The sequence below is a fragment of the Bidens hawaiensis genome, unplaced genomic scaffold (genome assembly GCF_021521415.1).
Source record: "Bidens hawaiensis isolate Kalapana, Puna unplaced genomic scaffold, B.hawaiensis_p1.1 tig00016041_1, whole genome shotgun sequence".
NCBI lineage: Eukaryota > Viridiplantae > Streptophyta > Magnoliopsida > Asterales > Asteraceae > Bidens > Bidens hawaiensis.
The window spans coordinates 19,930-37,253 of NW_027492454.1; the positions used below are offsets into that span (position 1 = coordinate 19,930).

The following is a 17,324-nucleotide window of genomic DNA, read 5'->3' on the forward strand; positions in this document are numbered from 1 at the left end:
CACAAATTGGGTTTTTTCTAATACCCGGGTTCGGGTATGGAACGGTTTCGGGTATGATCGGGTATAATCGGGTATTGAGAGAAATCAGGTAGGGTATTGAGGAGAAAAACTCAACCCTATGTACCCCGGTAGGGTATGATTGGGTTCGGGTATTAGAACCGGGTACGACCGGGTATTAATACCCGATTTTGAATTTATAATTTTTTTATACATTTTTTAATTGGTTTAAAATTTAAATTTGCTTTGTAATGTATAAAAATAATTAAACTATATTACAAAAACCACAAATCCACTCAATTACAAATTATTTACTTAGTAATATGCATTTTACAAAAGCTTAAACATAAGTTGTGAAGTAAACATAAAAATATACTATAAAAACTCATGTATGGTATTGGGTATCGGGTATAGGGTATGACCGGGTACGGATATAAATCGGGTACGGTTCCGGGTACGGGTATTGACCTCAAAATGCATACCCTATCCATACCCTACGGGTAGGGTCGGTTCCGGTTTCGGGTATAGAATACCCGGGTATAAAAAAACCAGTTCCGGGTATTTTTTCGGGTCCGGTTCCAGGTACGGGTTTTTTTTCACCTCTATTGCAGGGTCCCTTCCTACAATTACTATTTTATGATATAACTTACATCCTCTGTATCTTGCAAGTCATAACAATAACAACTTGTCTTTAATATAAGCTCCAAGAAGGAAGAAATTGTACTATTTAAGTTGTATGCATAATGACACAACTCACAACTAATGATTTTGATAGACAAAATATTTTGGTTGATTGCCCTCTCATTCATTCATCCTCAAATATATATGATACAACGTGATCTCCTATTTTGGAGATCGGATCTAGTTATCAAAGCCTGTTACAAACTTACAATAATATTTTTTTAAGGCCAATTTTAATTAAACAAAAAGGACCACTTACAAGATAAAAGTAGCCTGAAAACAAACAAAAGCAAAAAACAAGAAACAAAATATAAACATACATCTAATTCAATTGAAAAATTCACGAAATTGAACCGGCTCCATTTTTCCCACTCTAAGCACATTCTTTTGATTCACCCACATGAAGATGTCGATTTGATGTCGTTCACCAACTTTGATAATACATATCTACTAACTATAAGTCGTCTATTAGATCTCTATGGACAATGTCTCTTCCAAACTAGAGTTGTGTCCTAAATGATTTATTAAAAGGACATTCTGGACATATTCATTGTTAAAATAGACAAAGTCGAAATTATTTGCCTATATTGTTCCAAAATGTGTGATGTTGTTTGTAACACGTTGTGCCTTGTGATACAATTTACAAAACTCTTTTTGTAATATTATGCGGTTTGTACTTTGTAAGTAGATATGGCGAGACGGGTATCTTCCAATGTACATCATCACTCTGGTAAGTGGTATCTACCAATTTTCTTCAAAAATTTGTATAAATTTACAAAAAAAAATGATATCTCTATATATTAAAACACCAACAAACTATGCTTTCTTTTTTTATAAAAAATTATAAGTTAATCTTTTATCTATAACATAGATATAAACAATGTTCACAATGGCCAATGGGTTATTTTCAAAATTTAAGTAACGCTTATTTTACAAAATAGATAACAAATTATTAATCATCATCTGAATCCACCTAAGTAAATAATAGGATTTTGTTTATTGTTATGTTATCACAATTATCATCAATCTTTGTCTCCTTAGATATTAGAATCCTTCCTTGTTTTCCCCCTTGCACGGAGCATCCGAATTTTAAGAGACGACCCTGCTTACTACGCATTAGAAGGCGGGTAATAATAATAATAATATTAACCTATACGTCGTCGTATTACCCCATTTCTAATTTCCGTTACTCTTCAAATAATAATAATAATAATAATAATAACCTTATCTTTCTTCATTTCCAAACATCTCTGTCTTTCTTTCCAGAGGGCCTAAAACCCTATCCACTTATTATCTCCGGCCACCATCTCCTCCGTACTACCGTAGCATGCCAGCTAAACTACTGTCACTGCCTGAGGTTAACCCGTACAACTCTTCTTCACTTCCGGTAACCCTAATTACCATGAAAACCCTACCAGTTTCCAATTCAGCCCATGTGTTCACTCGTCTAACCTCCACTAGACTCAATTCACAATCAATTTCATCTTTTAATAACCTAGGGTTTCAAAAACTGACCACTGCAGTGCAATCTGAGCTACAGTTTTCGATTAAACACAGTAGGCTTGAAATTAGGGCTGCTAAGAGCTTAATTGAGGACGAGTCAGAGCTCGGTGACTGGTTTGGTGAAGTTAATTCGGGTTCTTTTAAGAAAAGAGAGGTGTTTAGTGACAGAGATGATAGGAGAAGTAGTTTTAGAGGCGGTATTAGGGGCGGAAGAGGCGGTAGTAGAGGCGGTGGTGGTTCGGGTATGAATAGGAGAAATGATGATTATAATGGTGGATATGATAATAATAGAGAAAGAAGAGGTGGCGGTGGAAGTAGAGGTTCGTTTGGCGGGAATTCACGAGGACGAGGGAGGTTTGATGGAAGAGGGGGAGGATCGGTGTCGGGAAGAGGACGGGGGAGATTTGGGGGTGAAGTGCAGAGGAGAGATGATCGGTTTGGTCGGGATTCGGATAATGGGAAGGGAGGTTGGGGTGATTATTATTCGCGTCCGGAAGGGAAAGAACCATATGTGCGTGATACGGATAGGTTTGGTGGTGGCGGTGGTAATGTGCGGGATACGGATCGGTTTGGTTTGAATATGAGAGATGATAGGTTTGGTGGCGGTGGCGGTGGTAATGTGCGTGATACGGATAGGTTTGGTTCGAATAGGAGAGATGATAGGTTTAGTGGTGGTGGTGGGAGAGGGAGAGGAAGAGGTGGTGGAAGGGCCCGTGGTGGTGGTGTTACGATGGGTGTTAAAAGGAGTATGGAAAGAGGAAGCTTGATGGTGTCGGTTGATGAAGATGTTGATGATGAAGAGGACGAAGCAAAATTAATGTATAACTATAGAGATTTAATAAGCGAAGATGATGATGATGGCGTCGACGACGAAGAAGATGATGTGCTATTAGAAAAGGAACATTCTTTGAGTTTGCCAAGAGTTCCAATGGAAGGAAGTGAGTCCTATCTAAGCGAGACCAGGTGCGTTGATCGTGTGTATTATGTTTGTATTGATATAATATTATGTACGCTAAAGCGAGTATTTTTATCTTATTTTTATCCGTTTAAACTTTAACAGGTTTGATGAATGTTCAGTTTCACCTCTTTCCTTAAAAGGAATTAAGGATGCCGGATATGAAAAGATGACCATCGTGCAGGAGGCGACACTTCCCGTCATTCTCAAAGGTTTGTGTATATTGAAACAAATAATAACATGGAATTGTGAAGTCTCAAACTTTTAGTCAAAACTTATGATTTATATGTATCTTTTTCTAGGAAAGGATGTGTTAGCCAAGGCGAGGACGGGTACTGGAAAAACCGTTGCGTTTCTGGTAATAATATACTGTTATCTAGAATTATGACTAATAAATGGTTAGCCTAATAGTATTATTGTTTGCTTAATAATTCAAGCTCCCGTCGATAGAAGTAGTTGTGAATTCGCCACCTGTCGCCCGTGACCAAAAGTGGCCCCAGATTCAAGTTCTTGTTATATGCCCGACTAGAGAGCTTGCAAGTCAAGCAGCAATGGAAGCTAACAAGTTGTTAAAATATCATCCTTCTGTTGGTGTTCAAGTTGTTATTGGTGGTACCAGAATCGCTACCGAACAAAGACGCCTGCAAACAAACCCCTGCCAGGTCAGCAGTTTTCAAATCGGTTTAGTTATAAACTTTTTTTGTTCATAGATCTTGAAAAGGTTAAAACTTGGCTTCTTCATTCACAGATTCTTGTAGCGACACCTGGAAGGCTTAAAGATCATATAATGAATACTTCTGGATTTGCCACTCGGGTCAAAGGGGTCAAAGTTTTGGTACTTGATGAAGCTGATCATTTATTGGACATGGGTTTTCGTAAAGATATTGAGATTATAATATCAGCTGTCCCGAAACAAAGACAAACACTTCTGTTTTCAGCCACAGTCCCACCCGAGGTTTCATTCTTTACTTCTTAAACTTGGTTATAATTCTATGAAAGTAAATCTTATGAAAGTTTGTTTTACTGTGAAGGTCCGTCAAATCTGTCATATCGCTTTGAAAAGAGATCATGAATATATTAACACGGTTGAAGAAGGAAGCGAAGAGACACACACACAGGTAACATCTTTTGTCATACTTATGGAAATTAAATTATTAAATTAAATTAAATTAAATTAAACTATCTGATTCATCATTTTTTAATGGTTTTTTAGGTTCAACAAAAGCATATGATTGCTCCATTAGACAACCAATTTCCACTGCTCTATACGCTTTTGAAAGATCACATCACCAATGATGCTGACTATAAGGTCTGTTTTCATACAAGCTTACAGCATATTTTCTTTGTTCTTTTTATTTATTTGTGTTTTGTATGTTTGTAGGGTTCTTGTGTTTTGCACGACCGCTATGGTGACACAGCTTGTGGCGGACATACTTGGTCAAATGAAGTTAAACGTACGAGAAATACATTCTAGGAAATCACAAAGTTACAGGACACAGGTTTCTGATGAATTCAGAAAGTCAAAGGGTCTTATTTTAGTTACATCTGATGTTTCTGCACGGGGAGTCGATTATCCAGACGTAACACTTGTTATTCAGGTATTACTTTTTATAATTACTCAATTTATACGACTTCCGTAATCCATTTTAATGGCTTAAATGTAACTCAAATATCTTGCAGATCGGGCTTCCGTCTGATAAAGCCCAATATATACATCGACTTGGAAGAACCGGGCGTAAAGGAAAAGAAGGTGAAGGGATATTATTACTGGCACCATGGGAAGAGTTTTTCTTGTCTACCCTTTCGGATTTGCCAATTTCAAAAGCGGACCCACCTGTTATCGATCCCGACACAAAGAAAAAGGTTGGTTTTATATTATTCTTTTTAATACGTGTTTATATAGAGGAAACAGAGTAATTGTGTGATTTTGTGTGCGCCAGGTGTCGAAAGCGTTGTCTTATGTGGATATGAAAATTAAAGAAATGGCATACCAGGCATGGTTGGGTTATTACAACTCGAATAAGACTGTTGCCAGGGACAAAAGCAGGCTTGTGGAGCTCGCAAACGAGTTTAGCCGAAGTATGGGACTTGATACTCCACCAGCAATTTCCAAACTTGTTCTTGGTAAAATGGGGCTCAAGAATGTTCCTGGTTTGCGTTTTAAATAGAGAATATATACGCCGGTAACATAAATTTCGACAACTTTCTGTTTGTGTGATTGTAACAAACTGTTTGCTTCTGTATTTGTAGTTGTAAGTTAGTGAAATGTTACTGTTAATGTCATTCAACCAATTTTTGCATAGAAGATTGTAATTTTGCTTGCTATGTATGTTTTTATGGTTGAAATTTATAATATTGAGCTTTTCTCGAGTCAAATTTTAAGTTTGTTTAAAAAACAAACTAGGGGTGTGACAGAAACCGAAAAAACCAATTTGAAACCGAAAATTTCAAACAGAAAAAATCGAACCGAAACAAAAACCGATGGTTTGATTTTATATTTTTGTAAAAACCGAACTAACGGTTTGGATTTGGTTTTGCATATAATAAAAATCAAAAAAACCGAACCAAACCGAAATTCTAAATTTTGTTATTTTATATTAAATAATTAATAAGAATTTAATAAACATGTAACTCAAATGTTTTTGGTAAAATGTTTAATACTAGTCTATTATTATACAACTAATAAAATTATTTATACCCAAATTAATTATTTTTTGAAAACTTTCTTTTGACCTAAAATTTTCAAGATCAAACGGTAAAAACCAAAAATAATCGAAACCAAAATGTAAACTGAAAAGGCGAACGGTTTCAAACACTCCAAAAACCAAAGTTTTGGTTTTCAGTTCATTTTAAACCAAATATCGTACCGAACCGCGCGTGATTTTAAACCAAATATCGTACCGAACCGCGCCACGCACGCCCTTAAAACAAACCACCCAATCAGAATTATTTGCACATAACAAAAAAAGCATGATTGACTTTGTGGCAAAAGTTTTGGCAATGACAATATGTTAATTTTAGGTCAACAATATACATACTTGTTGCAACATAGCATAAATTCTAAATTAACCAACTGTAAAAAAGCTACATGACAAAAGGGTGGGTCCATGGAAATTGGTACAAACATTTTTTTATGTACTAAAAACCCTAACCATCATCAGTTGAAAAACATGAGTAGCAAATGTGTAACAGGAGCAGATAGAGAGCCCTACAAACTTCAACAAAAGTTAATGTACTCGTGTTTTTTTAAACCGTAACATATTTGGCGGTGATGGCCCTTGCCTGCCTCGCGCATAACATACAAAAAAAGGATTTAAAGAGATTTTGTCACACTCAAATGCCACACCGCCTTCGAAAGCATATTAAACCAGTGTGTGCTGCAATTGATATAATCTGAGTACATATGGCTCCTTTGTTGGCACCACGACCCGCTTCCTTGTCTATTCCCAGAAGGGCAACTTTTGCAATTCTAATCGTCTCGCCTTGTTAACGAAGGATGTGGGATGGCAAAAGACAATCATAGCCTCCTGTCACAATTAAGAGATTTGTCAATATCATAAAAAACCAACATGTTGTTTTCATTTTCTATCGAGTCACTCGACATTATTTTGACATAACTAAAGTCCCAACACGTGTCAGAAAAAACCGACATTTAGAATGCATATACTTTCAAAATATACTTAAAATAATGACCCGTTACCGCCTTAAGTTAGAATAGAATGAACCATTATTTAAAAAATATTTTTTGTCATAAAGATATGCATTCTAGAAAAGTTTAGGGACTTCGGCGTAGTAATTAGGTTAACGGTCTTTTTTTTGTTTTTTTTTAACACTTTCTAAACTATTGTGGCTTGCAAAACGATTATAAAACTAATGCAAAGTTTATTTAGTTTTTGAAAATGTAAGCACTCGGGACTTATAACAGAAGATGTGAAAAATGTACGAAATGAGTCAAATCACAAAATGAAAATGATATGAAAATAAGACTAAAAAAAAGAGACTATAGTATTGCCTAGTCAAACCACCAAAGCCTATACGAGTCACATTATTTTATACTCATTTAGAAAACTAGCTTTAGCTCTCGAAAACTTATATTTTTAATCTTTTCAGGATGGCATGTTAATAATTTTCTTTAAAAGTTTCTTAAATTCTAAAGGTGAGGAGAACCCCTACACAGTTTCTAACCACTATAATTAAACCGATAACGATTCCAAAATGTAGTAGATAAAAAGTACCTTTGATGACGGGGCGATGACGGTTGATCTGGTGAATATAGCCTATGTTCCTCAAGCATTCCCCGGGCCCGACTCCCTTCACCACGTGGCGACTGCTCATTACCAGCAGAAGATCCCACCGAAGCAAACGCAAGCTGCTCGTTTTGAGAAGAAAAACCCGCGTTTTGCTCATACGGGTACACCATCACAACCGGACCATTTGACCCGTTCGACGGAACACCGGGTAAAGGATACATGCCATAAGTCACATTAGCAGGACCACTTTGACTTGTTCCAGGATGCAATAGCCCATTTTGTGTCTGGTACGTAGAAAACGAATCGTGTCTGTGTGAATTCATTGACCGACTTCCACTTGAACCCAGCCGGTCCGACCTCGCCGTTGACTTGTCCATTTGATTACGGTTGTGGTTCTGGTTACGGCCCGAACCACGTGACTTCGAGTTACCGTCTCTATCGGCATGATTATCACCTCTATCATTATTATAATTCACTCTGCGAGGCCGGTCCCTAACACCAACCTTCTAGAATAAAGGCCAAAATAACAAGTTAACTAATATTTTGTCAAAAAAGTAAAACTAAAAAAATCATAATAACATTATAAAAAAAATAAGTTGTAGTTTAACTAAAGTAGTAAATTAGTTCACTTAGTGTCAATTTACATAAATACCCTCCACAGACAATATACGAAAAAATATAATAAATAAAAATTTAACTTTCTTACAGGATTTGGCAAATATGTCCCGGTCCCACTACGATATCTTGGCATATCTTCAACATAATGCTGGTAAACATTAGGCGGTCGGTTGGAACTAGACTGAAGAGGTGCAAAGGGCACGAGCCGTGGTCCATAATTCATGAGCTGTGTAACCATATTCATGTTTGGCACGGGTCTTCCAGGACCGTCCCACGGGACCCGACCCTGCAAATACATGGGTGGAACCATGACGGGTGAAGGATAAACAGATGGTCCATGATGACGTGGACTTTGACATAACCGACCAAACTGTAGATTCTGCCAATGGCTAGCAAAGTCACTGTTAAGAATATCCGGCTTGTGTTCATCTGGTGTCTCACCGAGACCCACCTCTTGAGGACTAAAATCCACAGGCTGGTCACTTCCTTCATGATGAAAGTTTTGACCGATATCACCGTTTTCCATTCTCTCAAAACGGCTAGCTGCCGCGTCTGTTGACCCGTTTTCTGACGAGACGTTATAAAACGGAAGCATTGTCAGGAACGGAACGGGTGGCCCGGCTGGGTAAAAAGTCAAAGGCGTACCACCCGAATTCTCCATTGTCTGATGTCTCGGGTTGGACCCGATAATCATCGGGCCGATCGGAATTCCGGAACTAGACCCACTCGTTTGAGCCGGTTCGGTATCCGGGTTGTGGGGTCTCGGAACATGAATTGGAGCAATGGTTTGAGATACCGACTCAGACCCGAAACTCATTGGTGGGACCCATTCCTGGTCATCCTCCTCAGACTGAAACCAGTCAGACATAGACGACTCTACAAGGTTGACCGTTTTCTTCCCACGTTTTTCCTTTGTTGACTTGTTGACCGTCGATGTTTCATCTCTGGAACTCTCTGAAGAAGTTTTACTTCTTACAGAATTACTGTGAGCAGCAGACGAAAATCTTGAACTCGTGGCCCGTTCATCCAAATAAGCATTGTTCAACTTATTTTCTTGAGACTGTGAATGATCCGGGATACTATTTTCTCTTAACCGGTCTCGTTTTTCTTTGTTACTCTTGTGTTGACTTCTTACTAACCCACCGGACCCGCCTACACGACGAGGTGGCGGAATGTAATTCATCCCGGTAGAAGACGATTGTGGTTTATTATCTTCTTGTGGAACAATTTCAGAATTCACCCGATTGGGTTCCCGCCATAATTCATGATGATTAATATTATTATTATTATTATTATCATCATCAACGGAGTTCAGTTCAACCGACCCGATATTATTTTCATCAACTGAATCTTCAGAATTTGGAGGCACGTTAAACCCGGGAAAGTAATGAGGAACCACACCGTGAGGAAACTGCATACCCGAAAACTGAGGGTCAAGAAACGGCATATTTGCGGGAATCATTCCGGGAATATTCCTTTGCGTGTAACCTAATGAAGCTAAAAAAGAAGGTGAGATTGGAAACGGTAAATGACCCGACGGAAAATTCATCGGCCCGTTAAACCCGTGAAACCCAGAAGAAGCCATCATGTTCACAAGATCTTGTTCCTCTTGATGCATATCTTCATAGTGATACATGTTTGACTCAACTGACGGGTCAACACTTTGCTTTGGTGGAGCATGGGGTGAAAACGAACCCTCGGTTTTCTCAGTTTCCGGTTCAACCTTCTTTTTTCTGTTACGAGTTTTTCCATTTTCAGGCTGCTTGTTACGAGTTCCTTGAAAAAGGACATATTGGTATGTATCGGTTAGCTCTGGGCTGGACCGTGTTCTAGCAAAAGGAGACCGCTGAATGTCGTTAACCAAAAGGCCGGATTTCAAATTCCATTGACCTTGGTTAGCATTAGTAACACGGGTCTTCGGTGAACTTCCAGACTGATGATTGGTGGACCGAGTTTGGTCAAAGTCGGATTCTTGACTAACGGATTCTGACTTTTTGCCAACTGAATCGATCATACGAGTATCAACTTTCAAAGTCAATGAATCGGTAGCGGGTGCATCCAAACGAATACCATTACCATGTCGGTCCCACGTGTTGGTAAAAAATTTAGTTACTTCGTCAACGATATTTTCCTTCGGGCAGTCCAGAAATCTTCTCAGCCTTTTAGCCCCGAGCGAAATTGCACTACGTATTCTGAAAAAATTACCTGAAACATAATAACAAAATTGTCAAAACATAATATAATAATATATTTATAGATGAAACTTAGTAAATGCATACATATATATACCTTTACTAACACTTCTTCCGAGATTATTACTCACACGTAGTGGATCAACGACGTTAAAATGTTTGGAAATAAAAGGTTGCCCTTGATTATCTTGACCACTAGGAAAAACCGCATACACGGAACTACAAGCATCAAGAAACAATTTATTAAGCAGCAATTCTCCACTGTCCTTACGAGGTGGCTCGGCTGCATATATTACATAATATATCACCATTAATACAAATATGTTAAATAGTTTATCATTAAGTAAAAACATGTTTTAAAATAACACTAATACCGGTTACATCTGGAAGTGAGTTTATGGGCACCGGGCCCCACAAGCTAACACAGAAGTTATCCCAATCAAAATTACTGAAAAACTCCAGAAAACGATAAAGCACCTGAAAGTGAAATAATAACATTCTTTCAAGTTGCTATAAACAAATTTTTTTTTAAAAAAAAAAGAATATACTCATCATGGTTATAACCTCGAGTGGGCCCGCAAAAGAATTGTTGAAGACATGGAATATGTAAAGAACCAAAGTTTCAAGGGCATAAGTGGAAATAAGTCCATGATGAGCACCAAGTATACGACTCTCGTAATAACACCACGCTTTGATTAGTATAATGCTACGCTTAAATAAATGATTATGGTTTATCAGATGGTCAACCTGCACAACTAATACTTTATTAGACAAAATGAAAAATGATCTTTATAATATGTGTAAAAGCACTTGCACTAATTTTATTTTTTTTGTATGAAACAGATACCCAACCTATGTATGCATCACAACATAATAGTTTCTTGTCAATGTTTTCAAAAAAAAGACGGCGCCCCTACCATAGGCAGCATCTTGGTGTTGAAACCTATGCACTGGTTTGGTCAGGTGAAAGATTAACCTCCTACAAAAATTGTCCCCACCATGAGCGGTATTCGACACCTTTTGGTTATAGTGTGTCTACTAAAAGCAACCGCTCACTGAAGCCAGTAGAATACTAACTACACTAAGAAGTTACCCTTGGCAATCACAATCTCTCCAGAAATAGGCAAATATCGCCCATAGCGGGGGCTATTTTTGTGGGAAATGAATTTCTCACCTGACTAAATCAGACATGTGTTTTAACACCAAGATGTCACCCATAGTAGGGGCGCCAAAACCTTTGTAAGACATTAGCACTTGGCAAGAAACTACCTCCTTGTAATCTATGAAAAAGGTTGGGTACCGCCTTATGCAAAACAGTTGTTGCACTACACTAACCTCCTCAAGAAAACAAAGAGTACAAAGACCTCCAAGCTGATTAAAAGATATATCTACCACAATATTCTCCACCAAACACTTTATAATCTTCACCTGCAGTTAAATGGCAAATGTTTTCATAATCTACAACGGTTTTTTTAACACAAAGCCAATGACTTGACGCAAACTATTCGTATAGGCGAAAGAATTCAAAGCTAGAAGACTAGTTATAATAATGTATGAAAAATAATATATAAAAACATTAAAAGAAAAAAAACGCACTTCTGCTTGAATGTATTGAACTTCCTTTACGTGAAACTCTGCATTCTCGTTCTTCTCTTCGGTCTGCAACAAATCGCAAACTTCACTTGCCCATGAATCTTTCAAGTTTGGATTGTTGCTGAATGCTGTTAAGTCAATATCCCCATCTGGTAAATACGTTTTAAGAGGCACAGACCCAAACGTAAAAACCTGCAAAACCAGAAAAAATATCAATAAAAAATTCAAAAATCATATTCATTAACCCTAAATGATTAAAAAATCATAATCATAATCACTTTTTTCCACACTAAAGTTTGACAATATTTGCTAAATTAACATAACTAAAAAACTGATAAACACACAAATAATCAATAAACATCAAAGAACAAACAACCTGACAGGGGAAACACTGCATAATCAGCCGTTGAACATAATCCGCAACCGCATTTCTCCGTTCTTCCGACGGTTGATTCGGTTGAATACAACTAATAAGCTCAGCCGTCCTTTCTTCCGCAATCAACCACCTCTCCGAATCCAAATTATCCACCAACGACCGCGCATTCGGCACTAACCCATTCGGCAACAGGCGGCCCCCACCACCCACCTGTGCCCATCCCTCAAGCTCACCCATACACACCCACTAAACTACACACAAACTCTCAACTCCTTAACAAAAAAATCAAACTTTTCCAAATACCCAACACATAAAAATCACTAATTTAAAATACCCAGAATCCCAACCGCCATAAAAAGTTCCAATTTTTCAGGAACCCTAATGAACAAACAAACCCTAAAGAACAAACAAGCCCTAAACTTTGATCAAAATCAACGGCGAGAAGGTTATGAACAAAGGGTGATAAAGGGTACAAAACCCTTGAAGCGATTGGGCTATAATTGATGTATTGGGACGAATTGGGTAAATGAATGATGAATTGGGGGTTAGGGTTTCGACGAATAATAATAATAATGGAAAAATGATGAATTGGGGAAAAGGGCTTGGAGGAATCGGATGGAAGAAGAGAGAGAGAGAGAGAGATTAAAGGTGCGAAATTGTTGGAGGGTTTTGATTTGATTTTGATTTTGATTTCAAGAAAATATTAAAGGGGTTTTTGAAATTTTGGGCAAACGATTATGTTTACTGGGTGGTGGTGATGGGAATCTGAACAGAAACAAAATGGTTCATTTAATTTTTTTGGAATAATAATTACAATAATAATAAATTGCAACAAAATCTATATAAATAACTAGTGTTTCACCCGGTGCGGACATGTCGGTAAAACTCGGACGGTGGTAAAACCTAAGCGCTAAGAAGATAAGTCAACGCGAATTCGGTTCGTTTTAGTTACTCGTGTTATTGTAACAGTACAAAAACCCAAAATAAAACAAAGAATTATAAAAATTGAGGTAGATCAATGGGGCAATGTTGGTCGATAAAACTCGAGCGTTGTTAAAATCCCACTGCTGGTGATTCTGGGCGTTGAGGTGATCAGTCTACACAGATTAGGTCGGTTTCTGTCATGTTCCTTACAACACCGGAACTAAAACAAAAATATGGCATTCGGTTGGTTTTCGTTACGTTCACTGTAGAACTTGAACTACAACAAAACGTCGTGAGTCTACACAAAATTCGGTCAGTTTCCATCACATTCGTTACGATCCTAAAACTAAAACAAAACAATAACAATTACAAAACCAAAAAAAAAATTAAAAAAATCATTTTCACCATTAAAGTGCCGCCGAGTGGCCCAATAGGGTTCTTGCGGCACCAAAGTTCTTAAAATAGTAATAGTAATAGTAATTTTATTCTACTTTCCAACGTAGTTGTAGGATGTCTGATGTTACAAATAACATTTTAGGGGTATGGTGGTTCAATGAAAAAAGACTGAGATCTTGTTATTTTCAATTCAATCCTGAGGGCGTTTGGGTTGTACCACCAGTGGGTTTTTTCAGGGACTGGAGATAACTTGGAGGCACTTAAGAAATCCATACAGTTGACGGTGACATTTTTCTATTAGGTAATCCTGTGCGGGTACCTAGACAACTCTATGTTCGTAGGACGTTTAAAAATATATATAGAAATTTTCGTCATATTATATGTTAAAAACTTAAAATAAATTTATATGAATTAATAGAATAAAATGATTTATGATGTTTAGTAATCATGTGATATCTAACTCCTTTGATTGAATTGATTGATTAGTTTTCCCTTTATATAGTTTGTTTATGTAGCATGTTAGACCACGTGTAGTCGTAAAGCTCCACATCCAGGGGTTATGCGTCACGTGGCGTCCAGTCAGAGTTATGGTTTTGTACAAAAACAGGCTGTAGTCATAACTCTCCACATCCAGGGGTTATGCGCCACGTGGCGCCCAGTCACGTTTACACTTTTTTGCACCCACCACCGGATCCAATTATTCCGACCACCACGAAACCCACCGAATCCAACTATTCTGGCCACCATGAAACCCACCACCACCATGGTGTCACTAGATTCTCCGATTTGACACCGTCGGAGTTCCGGCCACCATGAAACCCACCACCACCATTTTTCCGGTGATCCCGTTACCACCCACCACCACCACCATTTTTCTCCTTCTTCTCCGATCTGTAACTCACCCACCACCACCATTTTTTCTCCTTCTTCTCCGATCTGTAACTCACCCACCATTTTTTCCAGCGATCCCGTTACCACCCGCCACCACCACCATTTTTTCCGGCGATCCCGTTAACAACAAGACCCACCCACCCAACGGTATTTTTTTTGGATGTGTGTGCCATTCTCGCGTTGTATCTAAAACGCACAAAAAAAATTTTCAACATAACGCGGGGGGGGGGGGCGGTGTACCCCCGCGTTTTCACCCAAAACGCAGCCACAACTTGACCATTACACATGGTCTTATCATTGGCATTAACTTTAGATGACCAGTTTTATAAACTGTTTTGAATAACTGCTTCTTTAGTAATTATATTTTTTACAGTGTAAAACATTGGTATAGGTCATTTTCAATAGCAAATTACTGTGATCATTGATGTTTTGGTTTGGTTTTTTTAAACTTTCTATACATGCTTTACATGTGTGATTTTGTATTAAACTAAAACAAAATAAAAGATTATCTCAGATTTTATCAATATAAAACTAACCAGTTGGAGTTGGGTTCTTTACCTAAAATACTTTTTAATTAGTGAATTATAGTCTGTCAAAGGAATTGTAATTGGGAAAAATTAAAAAATAAACGTTTATGAAAAGAAATTTCAAGTTTTAGGTGTTATTTGTAAAAATTTCAAAAATAGATATTCTAAATCAGTCGTGACGAGTATATTATGATAACACATGAGTAGTTTGTATAACCAACTAAAACTTGTCATATGCAATTAAACTAACTGTAACGAGCATGTTCACTAATCAATTACCCGTCACGACTAAATAAGTTTCATATATCGTAATCAACAGCCACGAGTAATTCATAAGTCATTTAGTCGTGACGACTAGTTTACCCAGTTTACATTCCATACACAAGTAGTTTATTAGTAGTTAACTCGTCGCAACTAGTTTAACCTTACAATATACTCGTCGCGACTAAATGACTTATGAATTACTCGTGAGCATTGATTACGAGCCATGAAACTTATTTAGTCGTGTCGAGTAAATAATACTTATCCGTTACGATTAGTTTAAGGACACGTGGAAAGTTTTTATTAGTTCTACAAACTACTCGTCACGATTAGTTTATAATATATATTTCGAGAAATTCTTGCAAATGACACCTAAAACTTGAAATTTGTTTTTATAAAAACTTATATTCAGAATTTTCCCATTGTAATTTGATTCGGGTCAAATTAATTGGAATATCATGCACTTCGGCACTTAGTTAAAAAATAAGCAATATTTCACTTTTTGTATGTTGTGGTTTTATTGTTTCTAATGATTTGCAATGTAAATTTGAGGTGTTTTTTTTCCACTATTATTAACTACCAAGTTAAATTATCTATCAACATGAACTTCATATCTTGATTATTTATTTAATTGGTTATTCCATACCTTGACAATTTATTCATTTTGTTGGCGAACATATTAACAATAATAGTAACATGTTTGGGGTATAAAGTTTAACGGGCGTTGGGCTAGGTACCCAATGCTGTTACATAATGAAAACCACAAAACTCGAACATGTTACGTTTAGACGTTAGGCCACAACCTGTTACTTGGGATAAACCACAAAGACCAGTTGGTGGTGGCATTTTACCCTTGAGTCACTATGTACGGAGTACCTATGTAATTCTCTGTTCGTAGGACTTTCAAAAATATATAGAGAGAAAATTTTGTTATATTATAAATTAAAATAAAGTTATATGAATTAATAGAATAAAATGATTTATGGTGTTAGTAATCATATGATATGATATCTAACTCCTTTGATTGAATTGATTGATTAGTTTTCCTTTTATGTAGTTTGTTTATATGGCATATAATTGTCATCGGCATTAACTCTAGATAACTAGTTTTAAGTATGTTTAAATTGTTATCTTTGTATAAGTTGTGTAAGATCGTTTTAAATTGTCTTTTTCAAAGTATATGTGATTTCAATAAAGCAACACACTAAACATATGTAAATTATTGTAATCATTGATGTTTTTTTAGTTAAATAACTTTCTATACATGCTTTACATGTGTGATTTTGACATTTTGTATATACTAAACTAAAACAAAATCAAAGGTTTTCAAAGATTTTATCAATATAAAATAAACCCGAAGAGGCTGGTTCGTTTCTAAAATACGTTATAATGAATTATAATTCGTCAAAGTAATTGGAATATCACGCACCTCTGCACTTGGTTGAAAATGTAAACAATATTTCTCTTTTTTATGTTGTGGTTTTATTGTTCCAATGGATTCGAATGTATATTTATCGTGTCAAATGGATTCGAACTGTCTATCAACATGAACTACTTGTAACCCATGTACTTGTAAGACAAACAAAATTAGAGCAAAATTAGAAGAAGGGGTATCCCGGAATGCTCATTAACTTTCTTGGCAATGTGCAAAATCAGTGAAATTTTGTTCCTTATCCGTTTTATTTATTCGAATACCCCTTAACTAATATTAAGATACTCGTATGTTAAAAAAAATATATTGAAGTGCACCTGAATATTTCCTCCGGATTCGCTATTGCCTACTAGTAAGGCTAGTGGGAGAATCTCCACAATAATCTCCTTGAGTCCTCGCCACTCTCAACCATTCGCTATCTAAAACAATTATTTTAATATAAAACTAATTATTGTTTATTTTAAAAAAATGATGGAAGATGATGGAGTATACCATATAGCCTTATTCCTCACCTTAACAATTTATTCATTTTGTTGGCAAACATAATAAAAATAATAGTTAATTACACAATCGTCCATGTGGTTTGGGTCAAATAACAGGTTTGGGGTATAAGATTTAACAAACGTTGGTCTTACTACCCAATGTTGTTACAAAATGAAAACCACATAACTCGAGCATGTTACTTTTATACCTTAGTCCTCAAACCTGTTGCTTGGGCCATACCATCG

The 17,324-nt window shown here is 36.8% G+C and overlaps 2 protein-coding genes across 5 annotated transcripts; one reads left to right on the plus strand and one right to left on the minus strand.

The window, feature by feature from the left end:
* Positions 1 to 1,932: 1,932 nt before the first annotated feature.
* On the plus strand, positions 1,933 to 5,406 carry LOC143550437 (DEAD-box ATP-dependent RNA helicase 31-like). Of its 3 annotated transcripts, none has more exons than XM_077041081.1 (11): positions 1,933 to 2,748; positions 2,818 to 3,144; positions 3,242 to 3,348; positions 3,439 to 3,494; positions 3,574 to 3,798; positions 3,885 to 4,091; positions 4,168 to 4,254; positions 4,350 to 4,444; positions 4,518 to 4,734; positions 4,817 to 4,999; positions 5,077 to 5,406. In XM_077041081.1, exons 1-11 carry the CDS (start codon positions 2,006 to 2,008, stop codon positions 5,302 to 5,304), a joined length of 2,475 nt encoding a protein of 824 aa, XP_076897196.1. In that variant the 5' UTR covers positions 1,933 to 2,005; the 3' UTR covers positions 5,305 to 5,406. The 3 variants fall into 3 exon arrangements, with proteins under 3 accessions (XP_076897196.1, XP_076897197.1, XP_076897195.1); XM_077041082.1 differs by having other exon boundaries at positions 1,933 to 2,709; XM_077041080.1 differs by having other exon boundaries at positions 1,933 to 3,144.
* Positions 5,407 to 6,194: 788 nt separating this feature from the next.
* Positions 6,195 to 12,922, minus strand: LOC143550438 (uncharacterized). Of its 2 annotated transcripts, none has more exons than XM_077041084.1 (9): positions 12,166 to 12,922; positions 11,793 to 11,981; positions 11,532 to 11,624; positions 10,761 to 10,943; positions 10,571 to 10,673; positions 10,294 to 10,479; positions 8,093 to 10,209; positions 7,372 to 7,889; positions 6,195 to 6,663 (listed from the first exon to the last, which is right to left on the minus strand). In XM_077041084.1, exons 1-9 carry the CDS (start codon positions 12,400 to 12,402, stop codon positions 6,654 to 6,656), a joined length of 3,636 nt encoding a protein of 1,211 aa, XP_076897199.1. In that variant the 5' UTR covers positions 12,403 to 12,922; the 3' UTR covers positions 6,195 to 6,653. The 2 variants fall into 2 exon arrangements, with proteins under 2 accessions (XP_076897199.1, XP_076897198.1); XM_077041083.1 differs by having other exon boundaries at positions 7,372 to 7,892; positions 12,166 to 12,921.
* Between the last annotated feature and the right edge of the window lie 4,402 nt (positions 12,923 to 17,324).

What these genes read in the sequence shown, in the direction of transcription:
- LOC143550437 (XM_077041080.1), top strand. Translation starts at nt 2,006, where the DNA reads ATGCCAGCTAAACTACTGTCACTGCCTGAGGTTAACCCGTACAACTCT. An exon ending in TCCTATCTAAGCGAGACCAG is followed by an intron (nt 3,145 to 3,241) that starts GTGCGTTGATCG and finishes AAACTTTAACAG; the next exon opens with GTTTGATGAATGTTCAGTTT. An exon ending in CAGCCACAGTCCCACCCGAG is followed by an intron (nt 4,092 to 4,167) that starts GTTTCATTCTTT and finishes TTTACTGTGAAG; the next exon opens with GTCCGTCAAATCTGTCATAT.
- LOC143550438 (XM_077041083.1), bottom strand. Translation starts at nt 12,402, where the DNA reads ATGGGTGAGCTTGAGGGATGGGCACAGGTGGGTGGTGGGGGCCGCCTG. An exon ending in TGCAGTGTTTCCCCTGTCAG is followed by an intron (nt 11,982 to 12,165) that starts GTTGTTTGTTCT and finishes CTGGTTTTGCAG; the next exon opens with GTTTTTACGTTTGGGTCTGT. An exon ending in CTCTTTGTTTTCTTGAGGAG is followed by an intron (nt 10,944 to 11,531) that starts GTTAGTGTAGTG and finishes TTAGTTGTGCAG; the next exon opens with GTTGACCATCTGATAAACCA.